This window comes from Netta rufina, assembly GCF_964035555.1.
Source record: "Netta rufina genome assembly, chromosome: 11".
In the NCBI taxonomy this organism is placed as follows: Eukaryota; Metazoa; Chordata; class Aves; order Anseriformes; family Anatidae; genus Netta; species Netta rufina.
In genome coordinates, this window is record NC_140134.1 from 22,592,206 (window position 1) to 22,617,805 (window position 25,600).

At 47.1% G+C, this 25,600-nt stretch overlaps 1 protein-coding gene across 7 annotated transcripts in view; it reads left to right on the top strand.

The window, feature by feature from the left end:
* Positions 1–19,285, top strand: part of PPIP5K1 (diphosphoinositol pentakisphosphate kinase 1) — a 52,856-nt gene extending 33,571 nt beyond the window's left edge. For 5 of the 7 annotated variants that reach the window (XM_084293727.1, XM_084293725.1, XM_084293723.1 and 2 more), the window contains 4 exons: positions 8,437–8,616; positions 15,620–15,757; positions 16,164–16,277; positions 17,490–19,285. In XM_084293727.1, the coding sequence (XP_084149853.1) occupies positions 8,437–8,616; positions 15,620–15,757; positions 16,164–16,277; positions 17,490–18,181 (1,124 nt within the window). In that variant the 3' untranslated portion in view covers positions 18,182–19,285. The remainder of the gene's footprint in view (positions 1–8,436; positions 8,617–15,619; positions 15,758–16,163; positions 16,278–17,489) is intronic. The other 2 variants (XM_084293724.1, XM_084293726.1) reach the window with 2 other exon arrangements.
* The last annotated feature ends 6,315 nt before the right edge of the window (positions 19,286–25,600 follow it).

Below are 25,600 nucleotides of genomic sequence, written 5' to 3' on the forward strand. Positions count from 1 at the left end.
AGACAGGAGCTGACATTGTGTGAGGAGCTTTATGCTGATGTATGGTAATGCTGGTGTATGGTCATGCTGGTGTCTGATTCTGCTCTCGTATTTTAATACTACTTGCTGTCGTGGAAGAGGGATTATCGGTCTGGATAGGAAATAGGTTTGTCCTGTGACTGAAATCCAGCACGTCAAATCATTTTGCTTGTCTTGGTGATCTTCCTGATGTTAAGCCAATGTTTTCTTGAGATAGTAATGCTCAACGTACAGAAGATGGGGCCATCCCAAAGGCAGTGTGATGTGCTGGGTGGAATAAGATGAGTGCTGGAGACCCCATCTGTGCGCTAGGCACACAAAAGAGTCTGAGAGAGCTGTCAGAAAGCAAGTGTAATAGTTGTGATATGCTTGTGATATACCGCAAAAGGACTGTAAAGTTTAGTTATTGTGACTAGTTTGTACTGCTGTATAGTTCAGGAAGACGGCCTGGTAAAATGTATTTGGGCCATTAGTATAAATGTTGTGCAGTGGGCATGGATGAAGGGGTGTTGCCAGCTGAGGACTGATCTGCAGTTAGTGTATTATGTATTGAGAAGCAGAGAGTCTATTGCTACTTTCAAGGAAACTGGAGCACAGGAAAAGGCCGAGGTATCCTGGAGGAGTTGTAGGAATGTCATGCATCAGTGGAAGTGTTCTTTATGATCCCAGTAAGAAGGTCATTCAGATTCTGTAAAGTATTGATGAGAACAGTTTAGGTGATGAATTGATTGAGAGCAGCACTGCAGAGAAGGACCTGGGGAAAGCTGATGGATTCAAAACTGAATGTGAGCCTACAATGTGCACTTGCTGTCCAGGAAGCCAAACATAGCCTCATAAAGATCATTGTAACCAGATGATCTTTAAGGGCCCATTCCAACCCAAACCATTCTATGATCTAATTCCATTCCCCCTGCAGGGACACCTCCCACTAGACCAGGTTGCCCAAAGCCTCATTCAACCTGGCCTTGAACACTTTCTGGGATGAGGCATCCACAACATCCATAAAAAGAAGCGTGGCCAGCAGGTCAAGGGAGGTGATTCTTTCCTGTTGTGGTTTAACCCCAATAGGCAGCCAAGCCCCACACAGCTGCACATTCACTTCCCTGCAGTGAGATGGATGAAAGAATTGAAAAAGTAAAAGTGAGAAAGCTCAGGGGTTGAGATAAAGACAGTTTAATAGGTAAAGCAAAAGCTGTGCCCACAAAACAAAGCAAAATAAATAATTTATTCACTGCTTTCCATCGACAGGCAGATGTTCAGCCATTTCCAGGAAAGCAGGACTCTGTTATGGGTAACAGTTTCTTGGGAAGACAAACAGCATAACTCGAAACATTCCCCGTTCCTCCTTCTTTTCCCAGCTTTTATTGCCGAACATGATGGCATATAATTTGGAATATCCCTTTGGACACTTGGGGTCAGCTGTCTTGGTGCGTCCCTTCCCGGCTTCTTCTGCACCCCCAGCCTACTGGCTGGCGGGGCAGGTGAGAAACAGAAAAGACCCTGATGCTGTGTAGGCACTGCTCAGCAACAAGTAAGAAATCGGTGTGTTATCAGGACTGTTTCTGTCACAAATCCAAAACATGGCACCATACGAGCTACTATGAAGAAAGTTATCTCTATCATGGTCAAAAATAGGACATCTCTTTCTGTTCTGCCCTCCTGAGACCCCACCTGGAATACTGTTCTGGGATCCCCACACAAGAAAGACATGGACTTGTTAGAGCAGGTCCAGAGGCGGGCCATGAAAGTCATCAGAGGTCTGGACACCTCTCCTGTGAAGACAGGCTGAGAGAGTTGCAGTGGTTCAGCCTGGAGAAGAGAAGGCTCTGGAGGGACATTATTGTGGCCTTTCATTATATAAACAATGCTTATAAGAAAGAGAGGCTTTTTTTTTTTTAATAAGGAAGAAATTTTTTGCAACTAATGTGGTGAGACACTGGAACAGGTTGCTGAGAGAAGCTGTGGATGCCCCATCACTGGAGGTGTTCAAAGTCAGGTTGGACAGGGCTTTGAGCAACCTGATACAGTGAAAGATGTCCACTGCAGTGCGCTTGGACTAGATCTTTAAGGGTCCTTTCCAACCAAGACCATTGGTCAAAAGTAACACAGGAAGGGAGAGAGGACAAATGATCTTATATGTCCCTTCAGGTACTGCAAACACTGAGTTATGCAGCATTGGACAAGCCTCTCCATGGATGGGGTCTGCACAGTGTGCTGTGCATTGGTTGGAAATCCATCCAGTACTTCACAACTCGGGTTTCCCAGCATTTGGATGGATTATTATTTGTTACTGTGTCTGAGTGCCTTTCTTATTGGGATCACAATGAACACAACACCAGTATGTGACAAGCTGGGGAGATAACTAAGGTTATAATTTGTGGCATTGGGGAAAACAGGAGATTGATTCGTTTGGATTTTTGTTTTAAGGCAAGGAAAATGTTCTAGCCAATCAGGGTGTTAAGACGTTATCCAATGCACAGACCTGTTGGAACCCCCTGAATACTGTTGTATTGAGACCATTAGGTACACCAGCTTTCTGTGCAGTTTTGCAGAGTGTAAGAGAAAATGGTGTTGCTTTTCACCTCCTTAGGGAGCTCCCTAGCAAACAACAGGCTGTGTGATAGAGTCAAGGAGGATGAACTGGAAGGATTTTTTTAAACCCTGCTGCACAAGCCTGAGTGCTGGCGACCTGTGGATCCCAGAGTAAGCTCATGGTGTTTGGCACAAGACGGATATGGATACCAAGAAAGCCACTTGAAAAGGCCAACTAGGGCTCTGGCTGATTTTCTTCCACAACTGTGCAAGCATTGTGGACTGAAGGCAGTACTAATTCTCAGGGAAAACTGTCAGACTGCTTGCTCTGTGCTCAACTGGGAACAGGACAGATTCTGTTCAGTCCTGGTGCAGCGCTGCCTTCCTCCATAGGCTGTGTAGTGGGACTGTGCCTGCAGCTGGCTTCTTGCAGTCAAGGTCCACAGCAGACACCTACTGCTTTAGCCTAAATTCTGCAACAAGGTTTCTGTGTGCTTAGATGCAGCTGTGTATTCAAGTATTTAAAAGTCAGACTTACTTAACTAATATGTGACTAACATAATGCAGAATTATTCATCTTGTTGGTACGTTTCATTTTTCACATTTCGTAGTGTGCTATGGCACCCTGTGCCACCAGTGCCCTGCTGCAAAAATAAGAAGAAATTGGGAGGGTTGGAAAAACAAATAGGAGTCAGAAGGACGTTTATCTTCTGGGGAAGGTAGTTTGGAATGTGAAATAAGCCCTTAATCTGTTTGTTCTGCTCAAACAAGTACCAATGAAATGATGAACATTGGCATTTAAAACAAACATGACTAGAACTGACTGCAGTAAGTGACATAGCAGCTACAGCAGTCTCTTGGGAGTACACTTGTATCAAGGCTTTTTTTTGCAGTCAGGCTAATAGTCTTTAAAAAGCCTTCAGATTCTGAAGCATGTCTTTGCATGAACTCTGACAATTTTTCATGACTGATGCTTCAGGATACGATGCATGGCTTATAGCACTTCATCATGGACTTGCTCAAGTGAAGTTTAAGTGGCCCTTATGTCTTTTTGCTTGGGACTGGAAAGAGGGTTAAGCAAGACCTCAGTGGAGAGTTGTGTCCCAAGCTCAGGTTGAGGGAAGGTCCACTGATGGTGATGCTTTGAAGTTGGTTTGTCTGAAGCCGGTGGTCCAGTAGCCTATGTTGCAGCACCATTTAAATTGATGTCCTGATAAAGGACTGGTGTCCCTGGCAAGATTGAGATGGTTACCAGCTGACTGACTGAAGCACTAGGACTCAGACACTTCTCAGAGGATGCACATGTAGGGAAGCTTTGCCATCTATCTGTTGAGTTTAAAGAGGAAAAAAAAATAAATTCTAGGGCTATGACGTTGCAAAAGGAAATTGCAGCAGCCTTTAGAGTTGTTTTAAATATATTATATGGGCAAGTCAGTTGGTGTAAATAGAGAAATACAACGTGGGGTGTGGCAGCATAAATTGGTATGTAAGACCCCTAACCTTGGTGTACAGTGATAGGCATACAGACTAGGTGGAATGGATGCATGAAACATGAAATAGAAATGACATCCTCAGTTCCTAAATAGTAGCAAAAGATATGATTGGCTGGGCTCTCACACCAAGTCATACATACAGGTGGTCTAGACCATTCTTTCCCATGATAGGCTGGGGGAAGAGTGACTGGAAAGCTGCCTGGCAGAGCTGTGTGCTCAGGTGGCCAAGAAGGCCAACAGCATCCTGGCTTGTATCAGCAAGTGTGGCCAGCAGGGTTAGGGAAGTGATTGTTCCTCTCTACTCGGCTCTGGTGAGGCCACACTTTGAATACTGTGTTCAGTTTTGGGCCCCTCACTACAAGAAGGACATCGAGATGCTAGGGTGCACCCAGAGAAGGGCAGCGAAGCTGGTGAAGGGTCTAGAGAACAAGTCTGATGAGTAGCAGCTGAGGGAGCTGGGGTTGTTCAGCCTAGAGAAAAGGAGGCTCAGGGGAGACCTTATCATGCTCTGCAGTTACCTTGAAAGAGGCTATAGCAAGGTGGGGAGTGGTCTCTTCTCCCAAGCACCCAGTGATAAGACAAGAGGAAATGGCCTTTAGTTGTGCCAGGGGAGGTTTAGGTTGGATATTAAGAAAAATTTTTTCACTGAAAGGGTTGTGAAGTATTGGAACAGACTGCCCAAGGAAATAGTTGAGTCACCATCCCTGGTGGTCTTCAAAAAAACATGTAGATGTAGTGCTTAGTGACATGGTTTAATGGTGATCTTGGTAGTTCAAGGTTAAAGGTTTGACTGGGTGATCGTAGAAGTCTTTTCCAACCTAAGTAATTCTGTGATAGCCAAGGAATTCCCAGAGTGGGAATAAGCTGAAGTTTTCATCCTTTTGGGTTGTTTTTTTTTTTTTGTTTTGTTTTTGCGCATATGGAGAGTAATCCATGTGTTTTAAAAGTCAACTGTTTGTGCCTCATTAGATGCATAGAGCCTATCCTTGCACTAACTGTCTTTCTGATGTTTGATTTCTGTAAGAGACCTTGGTCTGATTTGCTCCATGGCTCTAAGAGAAGCCTGAGGACCAGTGTGACAAGTGTATCCCAAAATGTCTTCCGTATTGAAATGCTTTGAGCAACAGAACTGCAGAGGCATGCCTTCATGGGTGTTGATTAAGCTTTTAAATTCTCAAATAGCTATGTTTAACTTGCATTAAGAGGATGTTTTGAGCTGCTCTTTCCAGTGCCACAGCTTTTCAGTTCCTCTGTAGAACAGCGTGTTTTCCTTGAGCAGAGGTGAATCCTGAGGACTATGGTTCCAGGTTTTCAGGGTATTCTCTAGTGCTGCTGATTGCTCGGTAATGTGCTTTTGTACTTGCAAGCATGGCCTACTTGCATCTTTCACCGGACTGAGCCTGGCTTTCCATCAAGATGGCTGGAAGTGTGATAGGAAGGAGTGTGACCAAGGAGTTTATAGGGTCAGGGGAGCCACTGGTAGGACAGTGCAAGGAAAGTGGGGAGCTGACAGTGTCCAAGGAACCTCAGAGCTTCAGTCAGACCTGTGGGCAGAAAGTGCCTGGGGTGCTACAACAATGCCAGTGGGAGCATGTGTTATGGGGGTCAAGCCAGGAGGTGAACTTGAAAGGGTAGTTGCAAGCATATGAAGGCTGGGGGATCCTTAGAGGTAGGCTGTTAACTGAGATGATCTGTTTTTATTTCCTCAGAGCTCTTGTCTATGCCAGCCGTAAAACGATTTTCTGTGTCGTTTGCAAAGCATCCGACTAATGGTACGTTTGCTTCCTTGATTTGACGTTCCCTCACACTTCTAACCCCATGCTCACATTCAGTTCTCCTCTCTGCACATGCTCTCCTTTCAGCCGCCTTGTGTTTTTTTGCGTGTCTGTGTATCTGGTGTCCAAACATGCTTCACCTTTCCCCATTGTCTCATTGTGACTAACTTGTTCACTCATCTGCTGTTACTGCACAATGGTTCCCGTGCTGTTTGTGGGAGATCTGTCAGGCTGCTTTCCTTCCCAGACATTTGTGTGAAAAAGCAACAGCAGTGGCTTTGTGAATGGACTCCTAAAGCAGCCTTTAATTCCACTGCTGATGTTAAGGCCTTCTCGTGTGCTGCCTTGCAGGGGGTGGAGAGAATGCTCTTGGATTGGAGGGTGTGTGGGAATATCTACTCCATATCCTAAGAGCACTGCAGCTTAGGTCTTCAGTTTCTACAGAGCAGATCTTAAGGATCAAAACAAGGATATCCTGGAGCTACATGTGTGTCACCTTGAAAAGTGCAGTCTGCGTGGGAGAGCAGGAGGTGCTAGCAGATTCCTTCTGCACATTGTATTCCTTAGCACAGGGGTCTTAGGAGGCCATGAGGTCACTGGTACTCCTATTTGCAAACTTGTTTGTTACGGTGGTCCCTTGGTTACTCCAAGCGTGGTGGTGCTGGTGGGAGTAGTCTCACCTTTCCTGATGACGTTATCCTGGAAATGATGTCTCTCCAGGTATTTCATCTGCTGATGGTGTACAGTGCTGGCTTGGGCCTGGTGTCATCCCAAACTAGGAGGGGATCAGCAATGTGCCACGCAGGGTGATGTGACCATATTCACTCCTGTTGTGCTAGTAGCTATGAAGAGGCTTGGTAGGGAAAGATATCTGACTGTGCTTATATTTACTCACCATCTCTGCTTCATATTGCTAGTAACCTAACACCTGAACTGTGAGTCTTCTGAGATTAAAGACCACTACATGGGTTGTAGCAGATGCCTTGAGCTACTATTTATTATAGCTTACCCTGAAACTTTTGCAAAGGTTTGTTTCATAGCACCACTCCTACCCATACCTCATGGCTCCTGCTGTTGAGACAAGTTAGATCCAAAGCACATCACTGAAAGATACCAGGTTAAGTATTTCTGTCTTAAGTGGTCATGGCTGCTTCTGGAATCTTGTTGCTTAGTAAATGCGAAGAAATTCTGCTCTCTGTGATCTGGAAGATGAAGAAAATCTAGAAGACTGTTACAAAGACCAAAGTTCTGGGAAAGATGAAAGAGGAGGGAACAACTAACTGTGGCTTTGTTTCACGTATCTAAAGGGAACCTATTTTCTCTTTGCTTGGTTTATTTTTCCTAGAGTGGCCAACTGCTCAATTTGTATGTGTGGAAACCATCTGAGAAAACAAGGTGTATGTCAGCAGGATGTGTCATTCTATCTTGCCAACAAAACTTATACCAAGTACTGGTCTTTCCCAAGCCACACTGTAAAGCACCTGCCCCCTACAAAAAATACAATAAAACGAAACTGAGCATCAGATTTTCTCAACAACCCAATGAATATTTCTAATAGTAAAGTGATTCTTAATCAAGAAAACAAAGACAGAGGTCCAGCAGGTCTGAACTTGAAGTTAAGCATCTTTTTAACAGCAAGGACATTTAGCTGCATGAACCACTTGCCTGAGGACGCAGAAGTTACTCGTAGCCCTAAATCTGTTTTTGCTTTTTTTTTTTTTTTTTTTTTTTTTTCTTAAGAGCTGCCTTAACTTGGTGAGACGGGATGGGTGAACTAGAGCCATGGCCAAGCACAGTGTCAAGCCAGATGTTGCATGACCTGATCTCACGAGTCTTGGGAGCTCAGTATGAGTCCTGAGGCTGAATGCATGGAGAAGATGTATCTAGTACTAGCTAGATACTGGCTAGTACTGTATCTAGTACTAGCAGATACTGGCTAGTATCTGGACTGCCATGCAATGGCAAGGACATCACAAAAGATTGCACAGGGCTGTTTTGAGAGTCTAGAGAGGGAAGGTCAGTGCTTCTGTTTTTCTACACACACTAACAATATGTTCTCAGTCAAGCCCTGCTGTCCCCACAGTGTATCTTGCACAGCCTCCAGTCATTTGGTGCCAGGTCATTTGTTCTCTTCCATGTGCTGAAGTGACTGGCTGCACTTGGATGCAGAACTTTGTGCTTTGTTGGCAGTCTGGAGTTCTTGTCTCCTCTGGGAGGGTGAGTCTGGGCCTGTCTTTCTTATACTGCTGAACCTGAACTGTATTGGACTTGGAATATGTTGTGGAATTTATTCATTTGTCAGACTTCCACTTAAAAAGGTGAAGCCTTGCTGTTCTGCTTGTGGTGGGACTGCCTGTGCACTGCAGTCGTGTTTGGCAGAGGCTGGGCCAGCTGGGAGTCTGCCCTGCTGCATTAAGATTTGGGGTATGTAGCACTGAGAGTATTCCTGGTCTGCTTACTGTGGGAGGGACTGGGCTGCGGTGTGTGATGAGGGTCATCTCCCATGCAGCAGCCCCAGTGCTGGCAGCTCCGCTCCATTCCCCACATCTCTACGTTTTTTCTATTTCGCAGCTGCGCCTCCCCACTCCTCTCACTCTTTATGGCCCCCTTTCCTCCAGATGCGTTTGAGCACCACCACGTTGCCCAGTTGCTGCGCCGTTTTTCCTCTGACTATGCCACGAGCCGGAACATCTCGCTGGATGCCACTCTAGCCCATCACCTCCAGCAGTGCTCCTACCACCTGCGCCTCTTCAGGAGCTGGCTGATCTCAGGGCAGGATGACTTGGAGTGTCTTTACGGTACTGCACGCTGCAGCTGCCTTGGTCCCGTGCTCTTGTAGCTGAGTAGGGACCACTGTCTGCTTGGAAATGCAAAGTATGCTTTGCTTCTAAAAAAGGAAAGCCTTTCCCTCACTGCATCCCTTAAATCTCTGGGTGGCTGCTGCAGCAAGGCGTGTGGGCTGTTGCACCCAGCGGTTTTGGAGCTTTAGGAAGTTGCCTTTTCACGTGGAGCCAGTGCTCTTTGTGTAGCTCTAACTCTGCTCTTTCCATCCTAGGCAATTGTTCATTGCCTCCTTGCTTTAGCCAGGGTAAGCCCATAAGCTTCCTTCAAGTGAAATGCTGTGCTTCTACCAGTGTGATGCCCTGCTGACATGATATGCCTCTCCAGGTCTCAGCAGGGTGCTCCTTGGTGTCCCATTATTAATGGAAGAACCAAAATGGATAATAAGAGTGTGGGAAGAAGGATTAAGGATGCACTGCAGCTGCTCACATGCAGGGTGAACTTGGTGTGGAAATTCAGGGAAAGTGACTGCTTGTGGGATTGTGTTACTTATAGAGAGACCAAGTTAAGCTAGAGTAGACACCGAGCCTCTGTTTGTCTGCATTGCATGGCATCTGTTCTGCCTGTTAGGATGTTTGCAGCGTGTCATGTGTCTGGTGGGAAGATGTAGGTGATTTCACTATTGAATCCAGATGTTATAAATCAAAGTCTGCTACTATTTCTTGGGTATTTGTCAGCATCTAGCATGGGTGGGAAGTCTGATGCGTTGACGTCTCCCTGCTCCGGAGAAAAGTAAAAAGATTCCTCTCTGAGAGGGGCAGCAAGCTAGGGCTGGCTGTTAATGTTCACCCTGCACCATAAAACCTGCTTGGTGCATGTGGCTTGCTGAGCTGTGTGGTGTGATGCATGGACTTCCTTTTTCATTCAGACTCATAGGTGGAAGGAGTAGGGTAGACCTAGTATAGCTTTTCATGTAGTGAAGCACCAGGATCAAGCAATTTTCAGAGCCTGGAACTGAGAGTTTTTCATATTTGGTCTATTTTTTTCTTGATATGGCCCTTTCTGTAAAGTAGTCAATTTGGAGATGGCAGTTGCTTTTCATCTATAATTAGGACAATCCCTGGTCTCCTAGCAACAAGTACTAAAGAGGATCAGAACTGCTTGAAGGGATGAAATGCTGGAACAAAGCAGACTGTTCCAAAGCCAAAGCTGAGTTTCCCCTGCTGCAGATCTCAACCACCTCCTGTGAGCTCCTGGAGAGAGAGGAAATGAACTCAGCACTTTGGGCAGTGATACTCCAAATATTGCAGGCTGATGCTGGGTTGTGCCACCTATCCTAATGCAGCCAAGCTGTGAGCTGTGCGCATCGACATAAGAGCTTTCCTGTGAGGAAATCAGATCTCTGCGCTCGTTAAGTTCTTTTTTTCTGCTGTTTTCCCTGTCTGAGCGTCATCCAGCCCACAGTTAATTAACATGTTTGGAATTCCTGCTGGGGTTCTTCCTTGAAAAGTTTCTCCTCTCTCTGTAGCTGACAGTTCTACTTCCCCCCTTTGTAAAAACTAGGTATTCCTATCAACTTTTTCTCATCTCTCAACTGTACTTCTGTCCACACAAAAGAATTAAAAGAAGGAAACAGGGAGTTGAAGTTTGTAGCGAGCATCTGTGGTTGGAGAGATCAATGGTGAAGCCTTGAAGTGATTGGTCTGGGAACATGTGCTCATCTAGTTAAAAAAAAAAAAAAAAGGAAGATCGTGAAGTGAGCTTGTGTTGGTACTGAATTACAGCAGTAGTAAGGGCAAAGATCAGCTGTGAAGACGCACAGAAGGACCGTGTGATAATGAGTGACTGGGCAGTAAAACAGCAGGTGATATTCACTGTAAATAAATTTAGAATAACAGGGAGAAACTGACCCAAATTCATACATAAAATGATGGGCTCTGAGCTAACCATCACCACCGGGAAAGATATGGAAAAGGTAGAAAGTCTGGGAAGAGTGATTTTAATAGTAGTCTGGATGGTCTGGAGAGAGGTGGTAGGGGGATCTGCAGTTCAGTCTCTGCTCCAGTACAAGAGCTACGAGTTTTCTAGTAGACTACGTAGGAGGCACATCAGACAGAAGTGATTTTTTCTCACAGAGTGGAACTCCTCACAGCACTTCATGGGGGTGTTAAAAGCATAACTGAGTTTAAGGGGAGACTGGAGAATGTCTTGGAAGAGACACATTAGGTTCAGAACAGTTCTGAGCCGCAGGTCTCTGGAGGTTGGGGGAGTGTTTGGGGAAGGAGTCGCTACATGCTGTCATGTCTCATACTGCCATCGTGAATATCCACTTCTGGCACTGTGGGCAGAGAGATACTGAACGAGAATAGACCTTCAGGCTGACTGTACAGGCTTAAATTTAGAAAGGCTGCTTAGCAAAAGTCCTTCATGTAGGTATGGACATGAAAAATGTATTTCATGTACGTATTATGTACGCATATATAAACACATACAGATATACGTGCCATGTTGAAGCTCCCCAACACAGTAAAGCTTGACTGACCGGGCATTTGGAGGGGGAACTTGCTGAGTGTTCTTTCTCCCATCCCCTTCAGGATCTTTGCTAAGACTGAGGCGAGTGCTTCTTTACTCCGGAAGAGCTGACTTACAGACCTTTGGCATAGAGACCATTTGGGGATGTATTGGTGCCATTGGTCTGCCTCCTGCTTTCCGGATCTCTGCTGCAAAGGAATAGGTACTCCTTCCCCTCCAACGTAGATTTCACAACTGAAGACATGCGTAGTATCTTGGTAACTTCTGCTTATCAATGTATACTAATGTTCAGAACTCAGACAAAAATATAATCCTCAAAAAGGATTGCTTTGGACCAAAAGAATTCTTACCTGAGCCTTCTCTGGCCTCTGTCTGTGTTGGCTGACAGCAGTCTGGATGCTTTCTACTTACCAGCCTGTTGGAGCAGCCAGTGCCTTCTCTCTTTTAAGTAGCCTACTCTGTTAGTGCAGATGCTTGCCATATTTGGGACCTGCGCTCAGTCTTAGTAAAGCTGAGGAACATGCCATTTGGACTACTTGAAAACTGCTTATGTGACATAGCCACAAATTCTGCTGGCTCCCAGGTGAGCTGATGAATTACCAGTTCTAAGGGGTAATCACACAGGTGCAGATTTCATTCTGTGAGGAAACGCATTCCATATAAACTCAACTTTCCGAACTCATATCGAACAGTAAACTTTCTGCTGGTCTCTTTGGAACACACACATATTTTAGGAAACTTTGTGTTACCTTGAGTCAAATCAGGTGCTTCCACTTAATGCAATGGTGTTGATTTACTCAAGGTTTTGCCCTTTTATTTTTTCTTGTAGACTGGGACATGAGTAGTAATCAAGAAGATGCTTGTGAATTCAAAGTCTTGTTTTCTTTCTCTCTTGTTCCTCCCTTCTTCCATTATATAGACCTCAGGGTGACTGGAGGAGATACAGCTCGATAGATGAAAAATACCTGTTGGATCTGCAGTGAAAGGGCAGTAGAGTAATACAGCACGGAGGGTTCACCCGGTGATCTGTGATGTATTTGCCTGGAGTTCAGGCCATGTAATCATAAAGTAGGTGTTGGCTGCTTCGGAATTCATCATTATGTTCATACAAAAGGTGGTGCTTCTTGACCCTTTCTTTGGGGTCATCTGCTAACTGTTCACAAGAGTTGCATCTGTGTTCCTACTGCCTGCTGGAATCTCCTAGAAAACTGGGATTCTCTGGTTTAAATGGAGGACGTGAGACAGGTTCAGGTCTCCATTGGCTTTATATAGTGTAGTGTGCTTGGTAATCTCTGCAAAAGGGTCCTTATACCCAAGTCGTCGTTTTATTAAAGTCTTTTAAAGCATTGTGTGTTGGTACTGGGCAGCTCTGAAAGCCCTACTCTAAGGTGAGAGTCACACTCTCCTTCAGCAATTGGAAGACTTCTTCATAAACTGTAGTTATATAGAGTAGAGGCTCTGACAGAGTGTGGTGATGTGCGCATTTGCCAAGAAACTGCCAGGGGGAGAGCTGAAATGGGAATGTTGTTGACTCAGCTGTAATGTGATGGGGCTTTCAGCTTTGGCATCAGCATAGCTGGGAGAATTGAAACAGGACTTGTAATCCTGTTGTAAGAGCACTGGGTTGTACCTCCCAGTGCTCTTACCTGTAGAACAGCTCTTGGGGCAGTCCTGTGCTCTCTGCTGCTGTGTCAGGCTGCTCCTGTGTTATCATTCAGATTCCTCCACATCACATGTAGTCTCCTTGGACATCCAAAATAATGCAGACTCCTCTGTCTTGAGTATCTTAAGGTTTTTTCCATTACCAAATCTTGTTTACTCAACTCTTAAAGCCAATTTATTTTATTTTACTGAACAGAAAATTGAGAGCCATAGCCATGCTGTGCTTCTTGCCCAGAGGAGATTACAGCTGAGCTTGGGAGTTGTTTCTAGCTACTCTGGTCTGCAGAGCCCAGACATGTGCCTCTTTCTGCAGGTAGATCTAACTGGAGGAAGCAGATTACTGTCTGCATCCCTAGTGCAGCTACTGTAGACAAACCTGAATTAAATGAAAAATGGCTGTGGGCTGCTGTTTGGTATAAAATGAATGAAATTCTGTTCACTTTCTTGTGCTATCGTCCCCATCACAAACTCCTGCCCAGCAGGCCCCAAGAAAAAGAGTTCAGGAAGTATCATCAGAAGCTGAGCTGTCAGCACTGAGTAGCTGTCAAATTGGAAAGGTTCATGTGTTTTCCACTCGTGCTTTGTTTATTTGTTGCCTCTTCCCCAAGGTGCCAGTTCTTTGCTAAGCATGTGTTATGCAACAGTGGTCAGAGCCTTTGCTTTGGACTCTTACTACTGTTGTGATACAAGAACTATAGTCTATAACGATAACTTCTGCTTGAAACTGCTGTTGTTGGCCTCACCACAGCAAAGCGGCAGGTAAAGAGAAGTGTGCAGGGCAGTGGGCTGCCATGTATAAATGAGAGGGCTTGCTTGAAAACTGTAAATGTAGTGCTTCCCCTTAAGAACGGAAAGATCCACCTTTTCCTCCACTTTCTTGAGAGCAGTGAGATCACATATTGCTGGACAGATCTGTGCTATCAGGCATTTGGCACTTCTGGGATCTAGGTGTATTGATTCACATCAGTGGTGGTGTCGGTGTCACATGTTTCCTTTGACATTGGACATTTGATTTCTTCTCTATGTTAGAGGCATGCCCATGCACTCACATCCCTGTCGATGCCTCCAACGTATCTTGTAACAACATTGCTTTGCCCTATGTTATATTTAATCTTCTTCCCTTTTTCTTTGGAGACCTAGATAGTTGAGCTGGCTTTGGCTTCTCTTAAATCAGGTTCTGTTGTGAACTGACATTAGCCTCTCCTGTGCTGCTCCAACACCATCTCCACTCTTCTGGTCTTTTAAGTCTTCACCTTACCCTTTTCCTTTTAGATCTGTCTCCAGGATGCTTTTCAGAAAATAATTAAGTAAACAATATTCCTTATTCAGCCTTTCTGCTCAAAGGATTTCTCAGCAAGGGACAGAAGACAATGGTGTTTTTTCTGTCTTACATTCCTTTGTTCCAGCCAAAGATTTGTTATCCTTACGTCTCGAATTAATGTTTGTAGGCTCTTTGTGGCATAGGTAACCTCTCCGGGCTGGCTGTAGGGTTCTTTATCTCCAGTAGCTGTTAAGATGGTAGTGAATGTCTCTGCAGCACTGCAAACTGGTGATGATCTGGTCTGTAGCCTCCTTGTATTGTATGTAGATTCACTCTAAATACCATCTGCTGGCTTGCACTCCTTGCCTCTTGCAGAACTGGGTTAGGTGAGTGTGTTTGAGCAGAGAGCGTCCAGTGAAACCTGGAAGTGATTGGAACAATGTCTACTTTTAGCAGATACTCCAGGTACTCTTGATCTTCTTAGCAGGTGCTGTCAAGCTGCATGGACCAATTTTAGCCTGTCAGTGTGCTGGGCAGCAGTCCTGACACAGTAGTGCATCAAAAGCTGTTGCTCTTTTTGCTTTTCTAAGCAATCTTCCTTACCTGTAAGAACAGATATACAGATATGATTCCTTCACCATTTTTTTTTTCTGGGCTTCTCAGAGGGAGTTTGGGGAGTCACAGAATAGGAAACCTAAGCATAAGTATAGAGGTCTTTAAACACAAGAGGCAGAGCAAAAGGAGGCATTCCCATGTGTCCAGAGCCTCATGTGTTTCTTCCTTGCTCCTCTGACAGATTCACGTTGGCTTGGTGCCCCAAAGCATTGCCAAGAAGCTTGGATGAAGAGGGATACGCTTTGCCATAATATTCTGCTGGCTTGAATAGCAAAGAATTTCTTGTCAGTGGCTGTGATGTAGCTTAGCTGTAAGCAAGTGTCTGTTAAATGTTGAGATACCTATTTCTGGTAATTCTGGGTTTGCTGGAAATGCAGTCTTTATGGGACAAAAAATTCAAACTGTTGCCCAGCCCTTCCTTGGGGGAGAGTTCTGTCAGGTGTACACTGGAGGGCCTGCTGTGGGAGAGGGAGGTTCTTTTCCCACTCCCTGCATTGGTAGCAGTGTGCTCTAGCTCACTGATAGTGAGAGGGGTGGACCGTGTCCCAGGCTGGAGTATCACTAATGGCAGGAATCTTCATGGAAATTCTGTTGACTTCACTCAAATTGTCTTTAGCTTCTGCAAACTGTGGGGAACTATGCCGAGTTCTCTGTCATAAACAGATATTTTAGTGAAAAAGTCACGAGTATCGCAGCAAAGGTTGTTGCTGCTAGATATGGTTCCTTCTCCTTCTCCTTTTGCGTGTGCCTGGATGCTTGCTTTCAGGTCTGTTACTGCATGTGATTGCCTAATGGTGATTTTCTTGACCTAGAAAAGGAAAGGTGACTTTGGGCCTGAGAGTGGCTGTTGTTTGATTCCTAGACTGCCAAGCTCCTTAAGCCATGAGCAGTCCTGCATGGATTTGGGTTGTTGTTTGCTCAATTCATTTTCTGATTGGGTTTCTTTCCAGGTTTTGAAGGCTGTTCCATGGTTCCTACCATTTATCCCCTGGAGACCCTGCACAACTCCCTCTCTTTGCGACAGGTCAATGAGTTCCTGACGGCTGTGTGCAGGAGTTGCAGTGAGTCACATGTCCAGTCTACTGCAGGTACTGATGAGGTGGGCTTGTTTCTGGGTAGGGCAGAGCAGAGCTGAGGCAAGCAGTCAGTTAAGGCCTTCTGGTCTTTCACATTTTTGGGGCAGATCAGTCTGCAGACAGGACTGGCAATAAGTGATCAGCCAGGTCTGTCTGCAGCTGATAAATACAGTGATGTGGATACAAACTCCAGCTGGGTAAATCTGAGGGTTGGATTCCCAGGGGCTGGGGGCAAGCATGGCTCTGAATGTGCACTCTTAAGCTCTTTCCTGAATGCGTGCTACTGGCTACTGGGCTATGTAGTCTCTGGTTTGACCCAGTGTGGCCTTTCCTTTATCTCTCTGTCTGAATGTTACTGATCTGTATGTTTTTCTTCTTTGTTTGTGTGTGTTTGTTTGTTTGTTTGTTTTTCTTGAAGCTTTGTTTGATTCAATGATTGGCAACCAGATACCAGGGGACCCCTTTATGTCTCAGCGAATCCTGTCATCATCCTCTTTCCCATTGCGCCAGCGTTCGGATAAGCCCCCTTGGTGTGAGTGTGCTTGCGTCTTGATCGGGGATGAAGAGGGGAGCAGAGGGTGCCAAATGCTGAAAGCCACGTATTGGTATTCAGGGTTTTTATGCTTTGGCTTTGAAGGAACAAAAACAGAAAGGGGAAGGAAGTCTCATGCCCTGTAAGAAAGCTACCAAAGAAAGATGGAAAAAGGAACTCTATATATAGCATTGTATATCACAGGGAAATCTACTGTTGGATAGATGCTCTCTCCCCAGGCATCCTCTCCTGAGTGCAATAGGACATAGCCTGAATGCACTTCATTTTTAACTCAAGTTCCTTGCTTCTCTGTGACACGTGTCCAACTCAGTGTCAGCATGTGGAAGCACCTTCCATACCCTATCAAACACATACATGCCTCACCCAGAACTCCACTTTGGACAGCCTGTCATTTAGTTCTTCACTTACGGGCTTTTCTGTAGCTCCTGAGCCTCACTTGCCACAGCCTCTGCAGAGGTAGTGACTGTTGTTAATTCCTTTTGCAAATCTGGCTGGAACTCAAAGGGCTTATCAAACAGTTTCACAGCAAATGCATTAATAACACAAGTCAGTGTTGCCACTGAAAGGGCGGTTCCACTCTTCTTGCCATACACTCCTTGTTCCAGGAGTAGTGTGTACTGAGCTGTGTAGGAAGCAAGGCCAAGAAACTGATCCGGTGTACAGTTGTTTAATCCTCCCCCATTCATTGGACTAGATATAATCTAAATCTCTTCTCTGGTTTCACTCAAACAATGAAAACAAACAAACAACAACAAAAGAAACAAAGCAAAGCCAAACATTGGTGGTGAAGCAATATTTCTTCTTCCAGTGGCAACTCTAGTTCAACATTCAGGGATTTTGTGCTTCAGGTAGCAAGGGCACCAAAGTTAAAGTGTCCCATAATGATGAAGGAATGAAAGAAACTGCTTTTCAGCTCAAAGCCCAACATCAGATTTCACATGTGATGTGTTGGCATTATAGATAAACTGTATGACAAGATGTAAGTGTGGTGTTTGTGCTTGTGTTTTCATCAGCTGAGCTGCCAGAAGCACACCTAACAGCAGCTGCAAGCACCTACCAGGGTGCATGGCATGTAGGTGACCCTCACCCATTGCTTCTAGAACTTGTGGGACTGCAACAGCTTGGGTTTGCTCAGGCTTTGGGCTGGGGAAATATCAACTACATGTTTAAGATTTCTCTTCCTCTTTGCAGACAGCAGTGGCCCCTCCAGTACCGTCTCCAGTGCAGGCCCGTCCTCCCCAACCTCTTCGGACAGCTGTGCTCGTTTCAGCTTCACCGAGAAACTTTCCATCAGTCCCCCAAAAAGCGAGGAGCAGCTGAATAGCCAGTCCCCTGAGCAAGGAGAGAGAGAACCTGACAGAGGAGGGCTTGATGTGGAGGTGGGGGTGTCTGGGTTGTCAGTGGCTGAGCCAAGTGCCCGAGAAATGCTGACCTGGAGTGAGGGCCCAGAGCCAGGTGGGGTCCTGGAGCTGTGCAAGGAGCTGGCTGACAAGAACTCTAACCCAGAGAAGAACAGTGTGCTGGCGCTGGATGAAGAAGAATCATCTGGGAAAATGCTAGACCCAAGAAACACAGGGAAACCAAAGTGTCATGCAGAGTCTGAGATAAGGCCAGCTGGAGAGAGAGCAGAGCCAGGTGAAGGGTATTCAGGGGGAATGACTGGCCTGAGTCAGTCAGGGCTGTCCAAGAACATCTTGGTACCCTGTGAAGACGAGTTGCTGGGAGAGGTGTTGGACCCAGAGCATATGGGCAAGGAGCCACTGGGGGACAGCGCTCTGCCAGGCCAGCTTCTGTCTGCTCAGCCGTGCCAGGAGCAGCCACTGCCTCCTGAGACAAGCGTGAAGGGGCTGCAGCCAATGCGTCAGGAGGGTCAGCAGAACTAGCGGCTAGCTGGACAGTACACTGCAAGCGCTTCTAGCCTGGAGGCAGCCCAACTTCCTGCACAACACTTCATGCAGCTGGCTGTCTGCAGCACAGAACAAGCCATATCCCAAGGCCACAAGACTCTGGGGTGTGGAAGAGTCTGCTCCGCTCCTACACAAGCCAGCTCTTTGCCAACCAGCAAGAGATAACAAACACCCCATCTGCCCTGTTAAACAAACAAATGCAGTCTCAGTACTGGCACAGCACCTCCATGGAGTAGGGATGTGGCGCTGCATCGGTGCAGGGTGTCCCCAGAGCTGTTTGCTTGCTGGGACAGCAGAGTTAGAGGATTGGTAGAGTCAAGGCTTTTGGGGTGGTAAGTCCAGAGGGGATAAATGCTCCCTAGAGATTTGTTGGCCCACAGCCTTCAGAGAAAGGCATTCTGGGTCCAAAGTAATTGGGTTCTTCACAACCGCCACCCTCCTCTGTTCCTTCCTTCCTCTCTTGATGCCCACCATTGGCCACCAAAAACAGATCCAGAGAGTCCATGTTGGGAAGAATAGGAAAAGGAGAAATCATTCTGAATGAGCGTGGGAAAGAATTTAATGAGAGGAACAGGTTCAAGACTGCCACTTGCAAGAAGAAATCTCTCTGGAGTGGACTTGAATATTTTTCTGCTGGGCTGGGGCAGGCAGAAGCCTGGAGATCCAGCCTGAGAGGGGTGTACAGGGAGCACACACGGGTTTTTTCTAGTCCCCAAGGGTCAGGCAAGGTAAAGTTCTGAAGTCTTGGTGACAGAAATTAAGAGAAACTGCTATTTGAGCAAATCAGGATTGTTAGAAACCAATAAGGTGAAATCTTTATTATATATAAAATGAAAAGTATTTAATACATATTTATGTAAATGACCTGCAAGCACAAGCCTGAGGGCAACATTGACACAGGTTTCCCTGCTACATCCTTAGTGCAGGCCAGGACTGTGCTTCCTGCGCCTCCTGCATTTATGGACAAGTCTGTGTGTTTGTCTATAGCTAGGATTTATGTTTTTGTGAAGCTGTGCCCAAAGATCTCTGCGCTGTGTTGTGATGATGTACGTTCACAGTAAATCTCTGCTGTGGGTCTGGTGTCTGCCTTTGATGCTGACTAGTGCAGCAGTGTGTGTGTGCCAGAGCTTGCAGATGCCCAGGGCAGCAAGCACTGCTTGTTCTTGTCCACCCTGAAGGAACGAGGAACTGTGGCCAAGACTAGTTACAAATGAAGTGAGCACACAGGCATGGGGCTCTGCTCGAGAAGGCCAGATACCTTTTTTCCTCTGAAGAACTGGTCATACTGAGGAAGAGGTCATGGCTTCCCAGGGCCCATGATGGTTTGCTGTAGGATGGGAGCTCCGGTCTAAATGTTTCCTTCAGTTCCAAGCATGTCCTGCATACCATGTCCTCTTTCCTGTGCCTGATAAACCCTCCCTGCAAGTTTGGATATTTAAGTATGGTGATGTCTACTTGTACCTGAAATGCAGCAGTCTTACAGTGGCTTTTAGTGCAGCACTGTGCCAAGAGGAAACCCAGCTCCCCTTTCTACAGGTTTGGGTGCTGGGGTCTGGGAAAAGGGCCTTCCACATGCTGCACAGAAGCTCTCTGGCTTCTGTTGGCAACCCTGAAGTCAAGACTTGCCGACCAGCTACCCTGGCCTGTCTGACTGAGGCTGCCAGGCTTCAGCGTGCCCTGGCCCCAAGAGCTGGCCGTGGGAGAGCTGGCAGCAGAGTAGCTCTCCAGACCCCACGGGCCCCTCGGGTGATGCCCAAGCACCAATCCTGCTGTGTGGCCCCACTGCAGCCCTCCCCAGGCTTGCACGTGGTCCTGCCACTGCCAACACCTCGCTCTCGCAGACGAGGCCCTGCTGGGGCCTGGCTCCTGCCAGCAACCGACGGTTCCTGGGGACAGCACCTGCGGAGCGGAGGCTGTGGCCTGGGCAGGCCCCGCCATCACCTGCTGCTGGCAGGGGGAGCTGAGCGAGATGCCGGCTGCCGGGTCACGCAGCAGGGGCTGAGTGGGCGTTTGCTTGGCATGGGCTTCAGGGGCCTGGAGCCTGCTGTGGGGTGGTTTCACTCTGCAGCAGTCTCTTAGAAGGTCTGCCTGTCTGCTCCCTCCCCGTTGCCAGAATATGGTCAGTGGCTTTGCTCAGTGCTGGCTGCCTGCCTGCCACACTGACAAGCAGCGCAGGCAGTGAACTGGGCCTTGGTGCTTTGTAGTTGGGAGCCCTTTCCCCCAGAGAAAGTGACTGCTGCCTGCAGTCTCCTTGTGCTCCTACGTCTGGGCAGGGTGACTGCTGTGGTAGCACTGCCCACGAGCTGGTGCTGCGGGACACGCCAGGTCATCTAAGCACTGAAGATGGCCTTTATGGCACATCCCTGAAGGCTGGGTCCTGCAAGAGGGGATTGCAGGGTGCAGCAGTGGTTGAAATCCCAGATAGATTGTTCCCACTCACAAAGAAGCAGTTCTATTTAGAATGGTCCCCAATCTTCAGCCTGTTTCTTCACCTGGAAATAAAAAGGGAGCAGCACTTTGGAAGCAGCTGGCAGCTGTGGCTCTGCTGTGGCTCTCAAGCTCAATGAGAGATTGGGCCCAGACAGGGTTTTTGTACTTGTAATGAAAAATACAAAACTTCATATCTCTTAAGTGCAAATATGTATACCAATTCTCATTAGTGTCTAATTTCAACATCAGACTATGTCTTTTGGTTCCTGGTGTCCTCTAGCCAGCAGTTATCTGGCTGCATTGGTACTTTGCATACTGGTAATCCTGTTAAGTGGTGTTCTCCAGACAGTTTGTTGGATCACAGGACTTCCTGATGCAGGGCAGGGTAACAGGGAAGCAGTCTGGTTAGTTGTACCGACTAATGCTTATATGTATGTTTTGGAGGCAAATGTTCTGTCCTTAAAGGCAGGTACCTTTCCACAGGCAACCAAGGAGGAAGCTGGGCTACCTGCAGTGGCGCCAGAACAGGGTTCTGGTCTATGGCTACTCCCTTTGATAGGTAGGCTAAAAACAAGTAGTGCCCTTTATTTTAAAAGAGCTGCTAAATAGCTGCTCTGTCAAGAAGCTTGTGGTTTTTCATGGTGCTCAAACACTTCCACCTGAACACCTGCAGAGTGTGTGGTGAAACCTGAGCACAACTGTCTGATCTTAGTGCAGTCTTTAGTGTGTTTTTCTTGACTAAGAAGCAGCAGTGATTGATGGCCAGCCAGACCTTTCCAGACAAATGGGTGGTGTGAGTGCTATGAGTCACAAAGCAGAGGTTGGGATGTGTGTGCGCGCGCATAATTTCTGGATACAATTTTAGGAGCTGATGTTTTTGGTTTAATCCTGCCAAAGCCAGCTCTGGCTCCTCAAATCTGTGCTGGCTGCTGTAAGCTCTCCGTGACATTTCTCCGTGACAGCTGCACAAGCTGTGATATGCTCCCCAGCCACAGTGGCCCCCCCTTCTGAGTCTGCAGCCCAATCCCTGCTCTCTTTTTCCCCTGCATTCAACTGTGCCCCTGAGCTTCCTCCAGGGGACCACCAGGCAGGAGCAGAGCTGACTGGGCATCAGCCCCTCCTGACTGCTGCACAGGCAGGGCAGAAGGCTGCTCTGGTAGTGTTCTGCTGAGTAGCGGAAGAGTTGAAACAGAGTGTCTTTCCCTCCAGAGGGAGGCTGCAGAATTTTGCAGTAGTGCAAAGGTGTGCTGTTGAGCTAAGGATGGGCAGCACCTGGTGCCCTGTCAGTGCCTTGAGTGTCCACAGTCCCTGAGCTGAGTCCCTGATGCTGGTGCCCTGCCTGGCTGGCTTGCGCCAGACTTCTGGCCAGGCCCTGCTGTGATGTGCCTTCCACAGGACTGGGGATGCTACCAGTTTGAGGAACGCTGGCCAGAATGGTGATTCCCAAGAAGTGCAGAAGCCACCAGGGAGAGCCTGGCTTAGTGCTGCAAGGCAGCTGCCTGCAGTGTCCACTGGAGTGGCTGTGCATGGAGCACCCGGGCTGCATCCTGGCCCTTGGCCAACCAAACATGGGCAGGAAACATCTTCGAAAGCTGCAACAGTGAAAAACCCCGCTGGAGCTGAGGAAGGAGGACGGGGTCCCAGGCAGGTCTGTACCGCTGGCGTGGGTATCCTCTTGGCAGGGTCACAGGTTTTAGCAGCTGTGAGTGAAATTGTGGCATAAGCACAATCACCCAGGCCCGCCTGAACTCAGGTTGGGCAGTAGCTGGCCAGCATCGAGGGAAGGCTGCTGGTGTGGCAGCAGGATCTGCATGCCCCCTGCCTACAGGATAGACTCACTTAAAGAACAGTTTGAAACAGCTGGAAGTGTTCTTGTTCGCAATTAATGTGGCTTTATTATTGATGTGTTGGGCTCCTCTCTTGACAGTAGTTAGTTACAGTGTTTCACATGGAAATGGGCAAAAGGACAGAGGTCAAGAAACTAAATTCAAATAGAAACATGATGCTGAAGAAAAGAATCAGGGCTCCGTTTTTAAAACATTTAGCATAGAAGCTGGGAGCACAAGTTGCCATTTCAATACAGTTGAGACGTTCACTTTTTTTAAATTATTGGTTTAAAATAGTATTTTGTACCTATTACATACAGGAAGATTACATGTTGTTGCCCACATGCAGAAACAAGCAAAAGCAGAGTTTAACTGTTTCTCTCTATAGTGTTGTATTACCTCTGGCTCTGGATGGGTTCTGCTGGCTCCTGCAGGCTGAGCGGAGTCAGACTTCAGAATTTGGCATTTTTACAAGTCCTTTTCCCCCATGGCTTCAGAAGATTTCATGGGAGAGAGAGAGGCTGGAGGCACAACAGACTTCCACAAAAGACTTAAAAAATAAATAAATTGTGGAGTCTTGAAGACAGGGAAATGAACTGGTGTAGGATAGAGCAGTCCAAGCAGCGTAGCTGCGGAGTGCTGGAGCACAGCACATGGAGGGCAGGTGTTTTTGCTGGAACATGTCACTCCTTCCTGGAGGATGCAGGCACCTTACAAAGCCTCACCATTACTGCTTCTTATTCATAACTGCTTCAAGTTTAAAATTGAGAAACATTCATTTGTAGGTCTGTATAAAGTTAGTGCATTAGCTTTTACCCCTAGCCACACTGAAGAATCCAGGGATCCAGTCACTGAAGATGTCACGTTTGTTGCTCTGACTACCTGGCACTGAACATTTTGCATCCTCCACCTGCAGCTGGCTGCCAGCCAGTGCTATTGGCAGGTGAGCCAGGGTCTCCCCAAAGCACTGAAGGCAAAACCCCAGAGCAGTGCCTGGGGAAAACAGGAGCAGGTCTGTTACTGCCTGCAATTGCTTGCTGTACCCGACATTCATAGACACTTGACCCCATTGGGTTACAGAGAATGACATTTATTCTTCTGGCAGACACACTGTGATTCCATGGTTAACGTGAATACAGCGCAGGGCAGGGATTTCATAAATCCCTGAGTAAGCTCACATGCTCCTACCAAGGGCTGCATCAAAAGGGCTGGCTGCTCCTCGGGGAGGGGCTTCTGGCCTCAGGCTTTGTCCTGCAGCTGCTGGGTTTTAGACACAGCCTTGCAGGCTGCAAGCAGAGACCCCCTTTTGCTGCCAGCAAAAACTCTGCCCATTTCTCTGTGGTCTTTTGTTGTTCTTCTTTAAATTGCAGCATCTAAGTATTTGTACTGAGAAACCTCTGAGCTGACACCAAGAGCACATAGTGTCAAGTTAACACGTATAAATTAAAAAATCCAAACAAAATGCAGCTTAAGATAAAATAATAAATATATAAATTAAATGCAAAATAAACCATTTCCCTAGAAACTCCATTTTAGTCTAGGAGCAGGCTTCTAAGCAGCATTTTCTTTCTATCAGCTGCTAGAAAATGCTAGCATAGAGACTGAAGTGTCCCCGGCAAGCACAGCACATAGTCCTGGGATGCTTATTATGGAATCAGATCTTGGCTCAAGGCCAAGCATAGCGGGTAACACAGCAGATGGAAATACTTTGAGTTGTATGCCAAGCCTTGCCGCATTGCTTTCCATCTCATGTCTCTTTCACAACCCACCACCACGCTTTTTTCACGCACAGAAAGTTTAAGTTATCCCTGTGATAAGGCTCTCTTGCAGTGCTCTAGGATGTGGCAAAGGCTCCCCGGGTGCTACAGAACAGATGCCTGAGCACTAGCACTCCTGGAGCTGCTCTCGCTGCAAGGGCTGGCAGCACCACAGCAGGAATGGGCTTGAATGCCAAGGAGCCTCTAGGTGACTGTTCAGTGGCAATGATGCACTCACGGCACACAACTACATCTCTGCCAGGATGGCCATACAGCAAGGACCTAAGTCCACAATAGATGTGCAAGCAACAGGCTGCCAGCTGCAACTGCAGGGTATGCACAGCACAGCCTTGCCAGCAGCTATTCTGTGCAGGCAGCTATGCATGCTCCTGCCACAGTTGTGGAGTATCTATGAGCTAACACAATTGCTAAACTACTCCCAAGTGTTTTTGGGAAAGGGGTTCTCTTTCCTCACACCACAGGTTCTATTCCCCACATCCTGGGCACACTTAGGGAGGGCAGCAAAAGCTTGAACACAGCTAAGAAGCTGGACCACTGGCATACATGTAGCAAGGAAACTGCTGCTGCTTGCAGAACTGGCACACATCAGCTACGCTGGCCAGACAACAGCATCTCAGTACAGCATGCGAGTTCCTCAGCTGCCTCACCACACTCCTCAGGAAAGCCTTTGGTTTACGAGGGCAGGGAGGTTTCTCAACTATCATAGGCCAACAGAGGCCGGGTTGTTTCAGCCCTTCTGCTTTAGAGGGGGCTGTAGTTGTGCGTTTGGATACTGAGTGTGACTGTTCAGGCAACAGCCCCTCTGTGCCTCCTCCTGTCGCACTGCTGATGTGCAGGAGTAAGTTACCCACTTAGTGTGCAAAACTCAAGTTAGCAGGTTAGGAATGTGCTCCCTGTAGCCAAGAGCAACAGGCTGAACTCTCCCCTCCCACTGCCGCCCCTCCCCCCCCAAAAACCAACATGTCCTTCAGCCCAGCTCCTTGAGCATAGCGAGCAGGTGTTGCAGGAGTCTGTAACCAAGTATTTGGGATAGAAGCCTGCAGAGGTGGCAAATGGTGGCCCTGCCCGGTTGGAGTACAGGCCCCCTCACCCAGAACACCACCTGTATGCTCAGGATAGAAGATGGAAGAATGCCTTTCACTGTCATGTTACAGTTGGAGGGTTTGGCCTTCCCTCATCATGTAGGTTTGCTTTGTGAATTAGTTTTTTTCTCTGTCTCCCTGCCCCCAAACACTGTCAACATGCAGCAGCAGCACTTCAGCCCTCACCAGAAAGATGAGGCTCATGGTGCTACAAGTTAAATGGCAAGGCAGCCAGGAAGAGAGTAGAACAAGCTCTCACAGCAGCAAGGCAGCCAAGAT